This window comes from Castor canadensis, chromosome 6, assembly GCF_047511655.1.
Source record: "Castor canadensis chromosome 6, mCasCan1.hap1v2, whole genome shotgun sequence".
In the NCBI taxonomy this organism is placed as follows: Eukaryota; Metazoa; Chordata; class Mammalia; order Rodentia; family Castoridae; genus Castor; species Castor canadensis.
Genome location: NC_133391.1, coordinates 168,326,238 through 168,343,173, shown reverse-complemented (window position 1 = coordinate 168,343,173; position 16,936 = coordinate 168,326,238). Strand labels below are relative to the sequence as shown.

General features: G+C 38.2%; 1 protein-coding gene across 7 annotated transcripts in view; it reads right to left on the bottom strand.

Annotated features, from left to right (window-relative positions):
* The window catches only part of Ctnnd2 (catenin delta 2), an 858,282-nt gene that overhangs the window by 328,017 nt on the left and 513,329 nt on the right, over positions 1 to 16,936 (bottom strand). For all 7 annotated transcript variants that reach the window (XM_074077729.1, XM_074077725.1, XM_074077730.1 and 4 more), the window contains one exon: positions 11,728 to 11,983. In XM_074077729.1, coding sequence (XP_073933830.1) covers positions 11,728 to 11,983 — 256 coding nt within the window. The remainder of the gene's footprint in view (positions 1 to 11,727; positions 11,984 to 16,936) is intronic.

Sequence of the window (16,936 nt, the reverse complement as noted above, 5' to 3'; positions counted from 1 at the left end):
AATGATTAAGATTTTTTGCCTCTTTGAAGAATTTGAAAATGTCCAGAAGAAATGCTATAATTTTAGTTACTCACTTGGTATGTATAGGTAAAGCAAACAAAAGCCGAGGGTTTCTTTTTATATTCTCTGGGACATATGTGAGTATCTTAAGCTAATTGTACATGATTCACTTGTTCAAAGAAGTGATTGCTCCCTCATTGTGGCTTTTAAGTCAGTGGTTTCCAAACATCTGTCTTCAAACCAACTTTGATATTTTTCACAAGGCTCCTTTTATTGAGATGAAAAGCCTGTCCTATATTGAAGGTTATTTCATGTCTGCCTTTCTTGTGTCTTAAGTGGTTGGAGATTATCCTTTGCAAAGCAAAAGAGTGGCTACTATCTGCTTGTATCCACATGTCTTTTGAAATGTAACCAGCGTTTGAATTCCAAAAATGTTGGGAACCACTGGATTAAGTTCTGAAGTCAGGGGGACCACCCCATGGTCTAAGTTCAGCATCCTTTAGTATACAGCAACTGTACAGGGTAGACTGAGTCGCTTCCTTTACAGGTTTCTTGCAAATGGCTCAGTTATCAAACACAGTCTCAGCTTCATGGTGTGGGGCTTTATTTCTAAAACCGGTGGCTCATGTGGCAGGTTCCAGTATGACACTTTAAATAATTCTCACATAAAAGATTTAAGTACAATGCTGAAATGTCTTTAGAGCGGTGGGAAGGTAAAACAGTAGAAACGTGTGGACACTTCATCCCTCTCACCGAGTGGATGTCTTCTCATTCTCCCCCGACCTCCTTTTCATCTTCTTCACAGAATTGGGTGTTGGCTCCACAGCCCAGTTGAAGTAGTTGAACATGATATCCAGCAGAAGAAACATTGAAGTTACTGTTTAAGACATATTTTCCTTACTACAAAAATGCTAATTTTCTTTCTATTGATGTTAGTACCTCCAAATTAATGAGGACTGCCAGCTGTAAAACTTCTCAAGAAGCAAAGGAATTAATTTCCATTAGTTAACAAATGACAGTCAACTATAACCTGACTTGCAAGACAATAATGTTTTGAATGCTCCATTTTTGTCCTCAATTAAATGTTCAAAGTCAGATAGTGAAGAAAAGTGACTTATGACATCAAACCAAGTATCAATACTGGTTTGTACATGACACAGCCAAAAGGAGTTTCATATTTTTACTTGTGATGGGATTAACAAGGAGGGCTTTGAGGATGAATTAATTGAAACATACAAGAAATGAAATAGGTTTTTCATAGAAGGATAAATGGAAAAGAAAAGGAGAGAAGTTCTTTTAATTAGGAGCTGGCCAAACTCTCTGATAAGCATAGAGCACTTGAATGGCACATGATTTCAAAACATGACTTCAACACAGATATGTTACCTACATGAACCCACAGCCAGAAATGGGCCTTTCAAACATCTCCTAGTAATTGGGCGCAGTGGCTCACGCTTGTAATCCTAGCTATTAGGGAGGCTGAGATTCATTGGGAAGATGACAGTTCGAATCTACCCTGGGCAAAAAGTTAGTGAGAGGCCATCTTTAACAGAAAAGGCTGGGCCTGGTGGTAGACACCTGTCATCCCAGTTACTTCAGGAAATATAAAACAGGAGTATCAGGTACAGGCTGGCCCCTGCAAAAAAGTAAAACTCTGTCTCAAAAATAACCAGAGTAAAAAGGGCTGGAGATGTGGCTCAGGTGATAGTGTCTACCAACTACACATGTGTGAGTTGACAGCGCATGTGTAGCTAAGGCTGTTAAAGTCTATCTGCAGAAGACATCCTAAAGAATAATTGCCTAGATGAGCTAGCCGTTATCCTTCTTTCTTGGGGTGTCTTCCTGGTGAAGACACCCTTTGTGGGAGCCAATCTTGGTTGGTTTTTTCATAGTCTCATTCAAGTCAGGACCCACAAATCCTTCTTTTGATTCCTTTTGGCACAAAGTCTCATTTTTAATTCTTTCAAAGCCACTTCCCAGATCCCAAAGGTATCAAGTGGGAAGTGAATGGAAGTACACGTATTTCAAATAAAACCTGGGCAACCACGTGGAGCGTTTAGATTTTGGAGCTTCCTCTCTGGGTTTGCAGGCCACTATCTCCATGAGAATTCCAGAGAAAGAGGCCCCGTGCTTTCTTTTTTCTCAGGTTGTTTCAGAGGAGCACAATTTTTATTATTCACACTTCTTTTGTGATTTAGTTTTTCTGATCATAATTTCAAATGAACACGGAGATTTACTCTCCTCATCTACAGAGGTCTTTCCTCTCATTTGGATATTTAGTTATCCGAATCACCTTAAAGTGGTTCAAAGATTAACTTCACCTGCAAGACCCTTCTTTCTTTCTAGTATGAGAATATCCATATCAAATACCATACATAACACACACACTTCACACAAACAGCCCACCCAACACCACTGTGATGATTAATCTTGACTATCGACTTAATTGGATTGAGAGATGCCTAGGAAACTAGTAAAAGCACACTTCTGGTGTGTCTGTGAGGGTGCTTCCAGAGACAGTAGGCATATGGGAACAGCAACTGACAGGTAAGTCTTACCTTGAATATGGGCAGTACATAGACTAGGCTGGGGACCGGGGTGGAATAGAAGTGGAAGAAAGAGGAAGCTAGCTGTGCTGCATGCAAGCTGGATCATTCCTGAGAAGATTTATCTACTGCTGCCTCCATTGCCTGTGAGTACTAGCCTCCAGCTTCTTCAGATTTTTAGCACAGTCACATACTCATAACGCTCCAGGAAGCCTTCAGGCCTTTAGCCTCAAACTGGGGCTATGTCGTTGGTCTCTTTTGTTCTGAGGCTTCCAGCTATTGGGTTCTCTGACTATTAGGCATGTGGATGGCTACTGTAGGACTATCCAGCCTCTGATCATGTAAGGGCAACCTAATGCATCCCCTTTCAAAATAATAATAATACTTAGGAATGTATCTGTCTGTGTTCTATGTTTTGTTCCTTTGGAGAACCTTGACAAATACAGTCATCATGAGAAGATGGACATTAACCATGAAGTAATATGACACACTAGCTGTGGTTACATACTTTAGCATAATAAAAATATTGCAAAGTAATTATTTGTTTTACTTGAGAATTCAATACACCATTCCTTTAAACTACCAACTACTTTTATTTTTCTGTGTTATCCCTGAAGTTAGCATTAGTGGGAACCTTAACAGTAATGTGCTGAATTTTTTTTCTCTTTTTGGCTACTGACATGAACTCAGGGCCTCATGTCTGCTAGGCAGGCACTTTACCACGTGAGCCACACCTCCAGCCCAAGCTTGAATGTTCACAGGTTCTGATTTCTATTGCTCCAGGACAGCACTGAGACTGGATAGTACCATTGGACTTAGTTTCTCCTATAAAACCACTTGGCAAAAGCTTCATGGTAACTTACTTACTATATGGAATTTCTGGGTTGTTTTGAGTCAGCATCTCTATTCCTTGAATAGAGAGTACAGTTGGGTTGAAGTGGAAAAGTTAAAGGGAAGTTCTAGAAAGATAGTATTAGCACTTGTAGGTCATTAGAGATACAAGTTAAAGGGCAGGGGACATCTTAGTTCATAGTGAAGACTGAGCATAAGACTGCCATAGCCACTCCAGAGAGGATGGGCAAAGCACGGGGCAAATGAATGTTATGTATCAGGGAGAGAGAGCCACACTGAAAAGAAGGAAAGGAAGGATGTACAGAGAAGCTTTTGCTTCTCTATGTTGGCTCTGGCTTGCTTGGTTTGGGGTTTTGCCCCAAATGATGCAAGGCTGTCCAGAATGCATGTTGCTCACTTCAGTGAGCTGGGACATGGGTCATGTACATTCCTTCGCACACGTAGAGAGGATTGGTCCCCACAGAGAAACAACTCTTTGCCAGGTGTGAGCTACATGACTGCCTTCTGCACTTAAGTTAGTATCTGTTTTAATGATAGCACATAGAGTTAAGGGAGCAAAGGAGTTGAGTCCCTAGAGGAAAGTGCATATACCAGAGAAGCACAAAAGAAAGTTTCTATTATCCCAAGTAATGAGAGAACCTATTGATGACATATTAATTAACTAACCAGTTAGTACTCGGGATATAGAGACTCATCAGTCATGGTGGCCTAGCCTTTATCACCCTTAAGTAATGTCATGAGGCCCCTACTCCAGATTCTTTAGTACAGATGAGGTGAGGGTACAGTATTAGAAATGAGTCTTTATTTTACAAATGAAAATGTTTACTCCTCCATGGTGTTGTGAAGACAGGAGGCAAAACAGTATTCTAAGTATGGAAAAATATCAATATTGGCACAGACAGGAATTATATGAACATTACTATCTTTAAATTGATGAAAGAAATATTGAAAAGGAAGGTTTCGTAAAGTGAACAAACACAAATGTCTTTTGCAGTAAAGTCCTTTCCCCTCATCTTCTAATTCTTCCTCTTGGCTATAGGGACTAAGCTCTGAATGATCCCTTTTCTTAGTTCCCTGCTGGCTGAAGCTTGGCCCAAGCTTGGCCCTCACTGTGGCCCCTTCCACTATTGGCCTCCACTGAAAAATGCCCTGGCATCTGCTCCTGGGCTGCTTCTAACAAGACAGTTCAAGGCCTCTATGTCTTCCACCATTTCCTCTGTGGCTGTGATCCCAAGTGCCATTTTCAGCCCAAACTGAGGAGCTCCTTGGGGCAGGAGAGGGGCTGCTGATAAGTGGGTGGTAGTAGCACTTAACTGTAGCTAAAATGTGCCCTCTCCTTTGCAAAGAGTATTCCATGGACATTAAAGCCTTAATATATTTCATAATTGCAATTTTATTAGGGAGGTACTTTCATTTCCATTCTACTTCACAGACACTGAGGAAAATGCAGATAAAATCATATTCCAAATTATACTTTGGTAAGACTCCTTTTACCTTTTTGTTTGACACCCTCGACAAGACAGGCCATATCTACTGTTCTCCTGTGTGAGGGACAGTACCTTGAGGCTGAGAAAAGACACCGCCGTGAGAGCAGAGAGCATTTCAGTTTCTACTCCTTTAATTAACTAAATAAAATAAAGAAATGAAACACCACAATAGCTACCCTTTGGGCTGGACTTGGGCCTCTGTTTTAGTCAATGCAATGTCTTTGTAGAAATTCAGGTGCCAGGACACCTTCTTTTGTTTCATGTCCTCACACAGGACACCCTGTGGCCACTGATGTGTGTTGGTCTGTGTCAGGTTTAAATTGCACTATTTGCTTTTTAAACTAAAGCTCAAAAAATGAACAATGTATCACTAATAATAAAAGCATGCTCAAAAGATAAAACAATGGCCAAATTTGCCCATCTGCCTAGGCCTGGAGCCATGAAAGCCAGCCACGTTCACCAGTAACAAAGGTGACAATATACTCAGATCCAACATATGCAACCACCTTACTCTTTATGAGGATTATTATGATTAAGAAGTAAAATGAAATAAGACATTTAAATATGTTTACATTTAACATACTCTAAGTTCTAACTTTAATGTACAGCTATTTTATAGTACACATAGCTTATTAGTGTGCTAAAGCCTTTGTGGTCAGTTAAATAGTGTCCCCTCAAGTTAATGTCTTCCCCAAAGCTCAGAATGTGACCTTATTCAGAAATAAGGTCTTTATAGATATAGTTAAGATGAGTCCACAATGCATTAGGAGGAACGCTGAGTTCAATGACTGGTGTCCTCAGAAGAAAAAGAGAAGAAGGCCATATGAAGACACTTTATAAAAAAGGTCTCCAAGAGCTGCCTTGCTTCCACATGAAAGAACACAGTAAGAAGGCACCATTTATGAGGAAAGGGCCCTTGCGAGACCAAAATCTGCTGGCACCTGGGCCTTGGACAGTAAATTTCCGTTGTATATAAGTTACTCAGTTTATGGTATTTTTGTTATGGCAGCCCAAACGGGCCAAGATTGTAACCCTGGGAAATTTGTACACCAGGGCCATGATCCATAGGAAAACATCCACCTATGGAGGTGAAGGATGACATTTTACCTGATTGGTTGGGTGATCAGGGACACTGAGAAATGTTCCCATCTGTACCCTCCACGTGTTTCAAATAGGTTTCTCCATCTTTTTCCAGCCCTCTCTTATTTCTAACTATTCTCTTTGTTTAGAAAGCTTTCTCTCATTTTTTCCTATGCAAATGTCTTCTATCCTTCAAGCCCTCAACCCTCTTCTGGGCTTCTTTCTAACACCTGTCTTACCTATGCAATGCACTGTGGTCACTGGGAAGATACCTTTCTCACACAGTTTGAAGCTGTGTTCAGGTTGTTTTCATATCTGCAGAGCCCACTCTATAACTGACCACAGAGAAGTCATACACAGCATGCTTAATGCCATCAGATAGACCTGGACAGTAGGGTCCAGAGGAATGAGAGCTATAGAGCTCTGCCCTTGGACCAGCTCTGGCCACGCCCAGATGAAACTTTGCTGAGGACATTTAGTATGTCTGTCAAATTCCCAAGAGACATGGAGCATGGATTACAGTAATTAAACTGGGCAACAAAATTGGAACCTAGAAAAGATTTTCTTTAGTACCAATTAATGGAATCACCTCACAAGAAGTGAATGCAAAGCCCAAACCATACAATGAAAATAAAATTAAAAACTGAAGCAAGTATAAATGATTCATAGCTTTATAGAAGTCACATAGGAAAAGACTTGGCACTTTGTTTGAACAGTTAATATTTTTATCAGTATTCACAGAAGTTAGAAATATATGATTAAAAGTCAGTCATAAGGCAGGCATAGTGGTGCCCAACTGTAAACCCGGCTACTTGGAAGATGGAGATAGGGATAGAGGTTCAATGAGCACTTGGGCAACAGTGTGATACTTATTTAAAAAAGCAACTGAGAAACTGAAAGGACTAGCGTGTGGTTTGAGTAGTAGAGTGCTTCTCTAACAAGTGTGTGGCCCCAATTCAACCCCCAGTGCCACACACACAAAAAAAGAAAAATCAAATTTGGCTTAAATTTCTAGCTCTCTGAGTCTCAGCTTCCCTCTATGCAAAATAGGCATTATAAAATATTATGTTCCTTTTTGTTTTTATAAGAGATTTGGGAAGGATTAAACTAAATAATGAATATAAAATGTTTAATACTGAGTTTGAGCCATATTACTTAATTAATTTTAATTATCAATATTATTATCACTGCTGTAAACATTACTGTCATTTTACTGTTAGGAAAACCCAAAATAAACCCAGATTGGCCCAAGGTAGCACTTACTGTCTTCCTACATTTGCTGTTCAGGTATGAGACAGATGTTAGAGGGAGACTGTCCCCTGCAGGATCAGATAGGACAGCTCAGGGGATGACAGCAACTATCACAGGGACAGGAGTCCTGGGCAGGGGGGTGGGGACTGGAATAACTGTCTTCAAGTCTATGCTTTGAAGGAGGGAGCCCACACATTTTAAAGATAAGAGATAAGATCAGGGGACGAATTTATAAGACATGGAGTTTTCAAATCAATGTAAATTAGGGTGGAGATTTGGATTATTTAAAAAAAAGTAAAACGATTCAAAAGATGGTGAGTCACCAGCTGCTACAGGCACTTGAACAGAGACCTAGTGGGTTTGGGAAAGACCTGAATGAGCAAATGTCTTCTGGGAACTCTTCCAACTCAGAAGGTCTTATGTCAGGAATACTGGAGGCTTCCCCTCTGATGTTTCCAGGTAAGCATTTCAACCAAAAAGCAGACTCCCCAGAGTCTGCCAAGAGAACTGGATTCTAACCCAAGAGAACTGGATTGTGAGGACCAGTACATTAATATTACTTTTAGTAATATTTAGCAATATCTAGCAATATCTAGAACAGAAAAGAAAACACAGTAGAGATTTCTTATTGGTTGATTTTGTGACTTAAAACAACTCCACACAGTATAAATTTGATAGAGCCAATGAAAATACAGTTGTTAATTTGGGCCCAGTGGCTGCATTAAAAGTGTACCACGGTATACATTTCTGTTATGATGAATAATAAAAAGAAGAGTTTTATTATACCTCATGCTTATAAATGGGATTTTCTACAGCATGTTTGAAAGTTCTTTCTGAGATAGTACACATCAAAGATTACAATATCCTGAAGGAAAAGGGATTAATCAGACATGACTAGAAGATGCCATAACTGCTTTCATTTGTCCATTATGTCAGTAAATGTGCTAGCCATCACTTTGCTTCTTTTATAGGCAAGAATATCTTTAGTATGCTCTGGCATATCACAACTTTTCTAACTGCTTCATTAATCAAATTCTTATAATAAGAATATATTATTACTTATTGCTTCTGAATTGTTATGCATCTTTTATGTAGTTTGATTTTGAAATTTATATTTGACTTATATATTTACAAACAATATTATAAAGAAATCAATATTTGGTTTAGAATCAAGAATATATTCGCTATGTGGATTTTCCTTAAGTGGTGGACATTTTATGGAAGAGACCATAGAATTCCAAAATAAAAACTTACTAGGAAATGTGGCTGAAAAGTACATTGTATATGTATAAAAAGTCATTTCTCTGTGATTTCTGACTTTCAGAAGGGAACTGGATTTTATCATCTTTTTGGATAAATGGTTTCTGTGCCCTTTTTATTGGAGTTTATGGTTAAAAGCAAAAAAGAGCAAGTTTTGCCACGATCCATTTGACGGAGCCAACCATCAGCAAGAAAAATCCAGCCCTTCAGAACCAATCCTTCAGAATCCCCAGGCTCAGAGCAATTCAAAGGCAACAAGGAGTCTCTCTGTGGATTCATATCAAATGAGTGAATTTGGGCTATTCTGGCTTCAAATTCTTACTCTGAAGTTTAGTATTTGCCTGAAAACTTTTCACTGAACAATACGCACCTCTGCTTAAGAGAGGAAAAATACTGGTCTGTAATAAGATGAATCAAGGGGATTTTGGAGAAGAAATGAAAAAAAGCAACAAAGACCTCAATCCAATAAGCAGTTATCAGGGTGTGAGAGCCATTCTTCCCCATTCACACATGTAGACACCCGGCACTGAACAAGTCTTACCGGATGTAAGCACAGTGTTTCCTTTTCTTTTTCTTTCTTTCTTTTTTTAAAGAAACAAATTACTGATGCCATCAAGCACCCCAGTGTGGATTCAATACGTGCTAAAAATGTGGACACTGATCTGTGTACCCACCTGGCAGCAGAGTGATCTGGAAGTCATTTGACACTCACTTTCCATTTAAGGCACTAAATACGAAATATCACTTTCCTCTCCAAAATGGAGTATTACATCAAAGTATAAGCAAACAAACTCTGGAAACTGTATTGTGCTATAAGCATATGTTTGCAATGGTAAAGGAGTTTATGTGGTCTGATGTTTAACAACAAATACAATGAACACCTTCTCCAAAGTACATAGAAAATTGTGAAAAAAGTCAAAAGACTAAAATGTTTAAAACATAAGCCAAAATGTCAAAGTAAGTAATTTTGATCTCTGAAAATTAAACACAGTTCTAGTAACATTCATGTAGGGAAAAATCAAAATTCACCTTTTGAAAGAATGCAAACAATTTGTCTTAAAATAAGCATTCTATTTTGGACTTGAATTTTAGATTTGGCATGTTTTCCACTAAATAAGAACACCAACATGATTGTTTTAGGAAAACCTAGAAGAAAGGTATTAATGTATCTTTATGCCATGTTGTATAATGCTGGGTTGATTTGACTTGTATCAGATGGGTTATGAGAATCCAATTCTTGTCCTTGATATGATTCTGCTTCTTTTGTGTGCATTTCTGAGCTTGGTACGTTGGTACTTTTCAGCTTTTACACATATTTATGGCCAACACCTAGCATTCTTAAAAATAATGGCTAACTTGTAATTCATGTAGCATTGGTTTGCACATAAATTTAACACAAACAAAAATTCATGGTCAATAGTTACTTATTCATTCTATCAATTCTTCTTGTGTTTCTCTTTTCTGGTTTATAGCAGGCCTTAGTAACTGTAAGTGACATGATCCACAACTTGAAAAGGTAACAGTCATGACAATATACTGAAAGAAGACAAAAGCCTATAAAAGTGACAGTAATACAAAATAGAAAGGATATGCCATTTAATAAAATAAAATGCATTTAAAATTCATGGTATAAAATACAGAAGCTATCCCCAGCTTGAGAAATATAGATCTGATTTCTTATTGAAACAAATTTCCCTAATATGTAAATTTAAAATCCTTCCATTGGAGGTAAGATGTTTATTCTCATGTGGTGGATATGCCACTCAGGAAGCTGAGGTAGAGGATCACAAGTTCAAGGCCAGCCTGGGCTACATAGCAAGACCCTCTCCAAAAAAAAAAAAAAAAAAAAGAAAAGAAAAACAGAAAAAAAGAAAACCCCCAAACAAACAAACAACCCAAAAAACTTCTTAACTTAAATATACAATGTTAAATACACATAATGCCAATTTGATGATATATATTTTTCTATTTTAGCATGCCTTAAGTTTACTATTGTTATAGTTCTGTATTTTTTCAGTTGTGTGTTAAGAAAAACTATTTAAAAATAGAGAGACATTATTCTAATGATACATGCCACGAATACATAGAATTAAGGGTCATAATTCAGTACCAAGACTCTAAAGATGGCTGCTGAGACTGAAAATCTACAAAACCAGCACACTGAACATCACAGATGCAAGTAAACTGCCGATTTCTACATATTAGCAGTGAGCATTTATTAAAATTCAATTTCATAATGGACGTTATACCAAATACAATAGTTACCAAGGACCTGCCAACTGGGTTTTATTGTGCTAAAGTGACTACCTCAAAGAATACCATAAAATGATTCTACTCTGCCTTCTACATTTGCAGCAGTGATTTCTTTTTGTAAAAGAGTCTATGCACACTTTCTTCATGGTACATAGGAACCTGCCTGCTCTGTCATGGAAAATCCCTCAAGACAAATTTTAAGTTTATTACTGCAGTCAAGATACATGCCCAGTCGTAAAGAAATCTGACCTATCTATAGTATTCACAGATGCAGGTATATACACAGATATACAGACATAGACATATATATTTGTGGGGCTCTATCTACATAAATCCAGTGGCTACGAATAAAACATTATTTGATTCTACAGGGAATCAATTCCAACCTCAGAAGTAGAGTATCACTAAGTCCTTCCACTGTTGGAAAAAAGAAACACTCCTCAAGGTAACAGTTTCCTGAAGATACAATGTCCAAATTTTCATCAGTCCCCAAACAACTTCATCCTAGTGTTTATTTTCAGAATACAGAGAAACAGAAATAATATGAAATTCCTAAATTTTTAATTTTTAGAAATAACTTGGGATGTGTACCCTTTACATTCTGCAAAATACAAAGACACATGGTGACAAAGCACACTTCCACTGAGACAAGCAATATCGTACCTGGAAAGAGATCCTGGAAGTCACATGGTATAATCGCTTAGCTCCTGGCCTCTGTTTCCACTGCACTGAAGACATCTCCTTCAGATCTTATCAAATAGCTGAAACCTCAAGCACCTCTAGCAGTTCTCATCTCTCTCTCTCTCTCTCTCTCTCTCTCTCTCTCTCTCTCTCGGTTTGAGCCAAAGAAGATACTAGGAATCCATCTTAAACACCCATATTCCACAGCAAACCAAAAAGAAAAAAACCCAGGAGACATGAATGTAAGACTATGACATGAAGGAGAGAATGCCAAGAGAATGCCCTGTTAACAGGATAAAGAAAAAGGGTTTACCTACCTGGGATCTTTCTGAATGCTGTCAATGGATGGGGACCTGGCCAAGGTGCCTTCGGGTGGGAGGGCAGGACCGGATTTGCTGTATGGAGACTCAACAGAGGGACAATACTGCAGCTGTCGGTAGGGGTCCGCGTAGTTGGAGGCTGGGCCAGCTGCATAGCTGGCCCTCTGGAAGGTGGCTGCAGCGGCGTTCTGTGGCCCATGTTGGCTGCCTGTGCGCTGCAAGGGGACGGAGTCGACACCAGGGGAAGATGGGGCTAGGACAGGAAAGTAGGGACAAAGTAAAAAATTGAGGACCTGCTCACAGAAATGGTTAACCAGGTCTAGGCAGGGGGAAAATTACACACATAAAAAAAAATAGGGGTTTGAAAGAATAAGAAAAATTAATCTGTCATATCTGACCCAATATATTCAATGTTATCTATTCAAATGATAATTAATCTGCTACTTCAGAAGTACACGCTCTAGATGTGGGGGCTGCCCTACTGCTAACTAGCATTCAAGGGAAGATGTATTCACCTGAATCGTGAACTCTGTGTAAAACTAAAACCCAGGCAAGGCAGTAGCTCAGAACACTTGCTTAGCATGTGTAAGGCCCTGGGTTTGATTCCCCAGCACAATTTAAAAGAAAAAGACAGAAGAAATTCAGGGACTTTACAAGGAAGCAGTGTATAAGCAACAGTTCCTTATTGTTCAAGTTTAGAAAACTCAGGATGTGTTCAGGTAGTGTTACATTAGCTTTATTAGGGGTGTACAACAAATTTAGTAATGAAATAATTTTCCTGAATAGAAGAAAATAAGGAGAGAGTGTACGTGAGGTGGGGGTGGAGAGAGGTGGGCTTGGGTTTCCATAATTAGCACCAGAGCATCCTATGCAGGGCTGTTCTAGTTTCTGTAAAGTAACTCCCCAAAGATTTTTATATGCCTGTTTTCAAGAAAAGTTGTCATAGAAACAAATGCATCTGGTGAAAGGTAGACATGTGGAGGTAAGGAGAAGAAAACTAAACCAACTGCAAGGCAGACAAAATAACAAGCTGACTTAGCTTTTCCCAAAGTATGCTCCTCTGTTCCACATGTCTAAGCTGTCTGGGGAAGATTTCACACATTACTAAAATCACTGTGACTATTTCCAAACCGAATCTCAATTTTTGTTTCCTTCACAGACTCTTTTTAGATCATTCTATGTCATTATTTCAATCTGGTTCTAAAAAGTACTTAGCATCTACAGTTTAATTGACATTCACAGTGAAAATAGCATCTTTCATATGAATAGAACGTGGCCAGGATTTACTGCTTCAACAACTGCTAGCCATGATTAGTATTAGAATATTTATTTCCTGGCACTGTAGCTCAAAATAAAGCCAAATTACACCTACTGTCTAGATATGACCTATGCTTGTTCCATGGGTGCCCTACAAGGAATTAGATTTCAGTTCTAAATCACACACAATTCTTGCCTTCCTGAGAATTTCTCAAAGCTTATTTTATCCTGTCTTCCATTAGGAGCCATATGTCAAATCCAACACAAAAGTAATATGTCACATTGAAAAAATTGCTAAAAGAGTTTAAGGAAATTATGTTAAAATGAGAAGTATTGCAAAGTGAAATGGAGAAATACATTCTAATAAGGACAAATGATTTTTAATTAGGAGTTTAGGGCATCTGTTTTCTAGTGAACGTTCCATACATCATGTTACAGTAATGAAATACTTAGGAGTCTAGGTCACATGACATGATGAAAGCTACAAAAATACTTATGAAAATCTTTCTACACAAAAAGTGCACATATTCCCAGAGGAGTAATACTTTGAAGTGATGAGGGTTGTCCTGATGTGCAAGTCTAAAGAACAATCAAATTAGAACAATAAACATGAGTGCACAATCAGAAAGTCTGCTTTAATGTGTACAATTACCTAAGGATTTATATTTCTCCAAAATATTATTAAGATGTCCAATTAAAATTTACATGGCAGCATTTTTTTTTGGTGGTACTGGGATTTGAACCCAGGACTTCAAGCTTGCTAGGCAGGTACTCTACTGCTTGAGCCACACCTCCAGCCTAAAATTTACATTTTAAAATTTATAAGCAATGTGCATTATATTTTTGTCAAAGGAGCCTAAAACCTAGGCAAATGCACAGAGGTAAAGAAAATTTCATTTTCTACAAGAGTTGTGATAAGTTAGCCAGAAAATTAAGGGCAAAGGGAGAAACCTAAGCACACCTGACATTTTTCATAGAAGTGCATTTTTTTTTTCATTTAGGACACTAAATATCAAGGTTTAATCGTGCTGAAAATAGTTTGTGGAAGAAAATTCATTTTCTAAAAATGTGCTTCCCATCAATCCTTATAGACAATGGCTAGGAAGAATAGAGGAGAAAGTGCAGGAGACCAGGAAACAATACTGAAATCTCAAGAAATGTCTTTTCTGAAACAAGGTTTCATGAAACTATGGTAGTTGGAGGAACAATCTGACCACCCACACACAAAGCGTCTCAAAGCAGCAGCTAGAGAGAGGAGTGTGGGCAAAATGCTGCTAAAGAGTGGACCACGGCTTGTGAGGACCGCAAGGGGACTGGGCCCAGGTGTGAAATTCAATTAGGCAGAAACAGGAAGGCTGCGTCTCAGTACCTGACAGGAAGAACGGGTGGAGAGAAGTTTGAGAACATTATTAGGTCCCTATTTTTATGTTACTTTGGCCTTTTTCAGGGAAATGTCATGGAGATCATTGAGAGCTTGCCGCCTGAGCTCAGAGAATTGGGTTCTTATCCTGGCTTGGCCAGTTCTTCACCTTGGCAAGGTAAGTGAGCTTCCACGCTGCAGTTTCAAAGGTCTTGAAGGCAACAAAATGTCCTCGTGGGATTGAAGTTTGATTTTTAATGCAGGAGAAACATTAACTATCTACTATGGTGAAAAATGTTAAACAAATGAGTGGTTGTTGTTGCTGTCAACATCATTACAAAGGGTGTGGACATGTGGCATGGGGCCAAAGACCCTTGCCCTGGGTACCACGCAGATGGCTCCCTCTGGGTGCTCAGTGCTGTTCAAAGTGCTTTAACCGTATGCACTCAGTTTTTCCTCCAAAAACCCTGTAAGGTTATACAGTAAACACACATTTTCACTTTACAGATGGGAAAGAGGCACAGAGAGATGAAGCCATTTTGTAGGCTGGTATCTACTGGAGAAAGGAAGTCCTTATGGAGGGTCCCCAAATTTTATACTAATATAAATTTTACACTAATGGTCACAATTACTGGACCAGGTTTAATAACTCAGAGATGCATACTATTGAGCTATCTATCTAGGATGTTGAGAAGATTTAGAAAAATGAGGAAAGGACTAACATAAAGGGAAATACCAACTAAAGTCAGAAGATACAGGTTTATAACAGGTATTAGCCACCTGAATATCATACTAAAAAAATTACAGATTAGTGTGTGATCTAATTTATATTATTTCTCATTAAATTGAATTTATGCTAATCAGAAGAGATACATAAAAGATGATGCTAAATATTCTTGTTCACATATATATAATTGTCTTAATTTTATTTTAAGGTGCTTTGAATCTGAGTTTAATCAATGATATCACTATACTGGGGAAAAAAGGGTTGATCTATGAAATCTAAGATGGATAGACAACTTTTAGAAAGACCATGTTTTCAAAAAATCACAGTAACTTTTTGTAGAGACTGATCAATTTTATGAAAGTAATCTCAGATATCAATACAAAGAGGGAGAAAATCAACATATTGAAGCACAGGTTCTGTACTCATATAGAACAAAGTATGTAAGATCCCAAAGAAACCATCAGCAATGTGGCTATGTTGTCCTACTTTTTAAGCATACATAAAATACACTCCCATGGCTTCATGGGATCATTTTTCAATTGAAATTCATGAAAAGTATTAAATACCTTGTACACAGAAGATATGAAATAAATGAGCTATTACTGTTAACATTAAAAATGTTGAAACTGCCAGGTATGCTGGTACATGCTTGTAATCTCAGTACTCAGGAGGCTGAGGTAAGAGGATCTAGAGGTGGAGAGTAGCCTGGGCTATGTAGTAAGACCCTGTCTCAAAAAAAATGTTGAAACTGATATTTTAGGGGACTGTAAATATGGCATTGAAGTAAGATATAAAAATTCACGGCTCAATTTTACCATTTTTTTCCTTGACTATTTAGACCTTACTGTTTATCATGCAAACCAGCTCTATCTGTTAATATGGATAAATGAATATGGTTACACTGTTAAAAGACTTGACTTCAACACATTTTCCCCCTTAATTTCTGCCCAGTTAAACATATATTTTCTCTTATCTGAGTCTTAGAGCTCTGCTGACCTCTTTGTAGGTTTGCTCTTCAATTGAACCTCTCCATGGCAAACATTTGAAGGGGAAGGTGCTTCATCAGCTCTGTAAATACACTCGTCTCCTCTCACCTGCTCTGCAAATAGCCCCTTCTCCCCTCCACGAGCTCTTAGAACTCAATGAACTGTGTCGCTGGTCTCTTTGGGGAGATTTAACAAGTAGCCTCTTCTGCAGCAAACTTGACACTTCAACAGACACCTATGCCATTCATGAAATTATCTGTTTGTTTTCCAGAGAGCTACACAAATAAAGTCCCAGTTTATCAAGGTAAAGTAGAGAGATGTTTTATGTGTTGTATTTGAAAGAAGGGGTAATAAATCCTTTTGAATAAAAAGAAACATTCTGCTTTATAAGTGATGGTTACGAACATTATTTAGTGAAAAGGGAACAAAAAACCAATAAAATATAGGAGTCTGGGCACATAGTAAGAAAACTGTTGAGAGGAATATAAAGTAGGGTTTAACAAAGAAGAAAAACATTTTGGTTTTGGATTATTTATTTTTGTTTCCATGTATATTCACATACACGGATAAACACACATTTACATGTGCTATCTAGATAAATAAAATATAAGCATATAGTTAGGATAATTAAAGAATGTCCTCTCTGCAAGCTCAGAGAACAAGGATAGCTTAAATGACAAAGGGTCCAAGAATATGACCTACATGCTTTAAAAGAGAGCTCGACTTTATCATTTGATGGATATCATGTCTCGATTGCCTGATGTGGCAAATTCCCTACAGAGCTACCATCAAGATTTAACTCTAAACAGCTTCCATGTTTCAGCACCTGTCACAGGCTGACCCATGCTAAGCTCCACAGAAAATATTCAAGGGTAA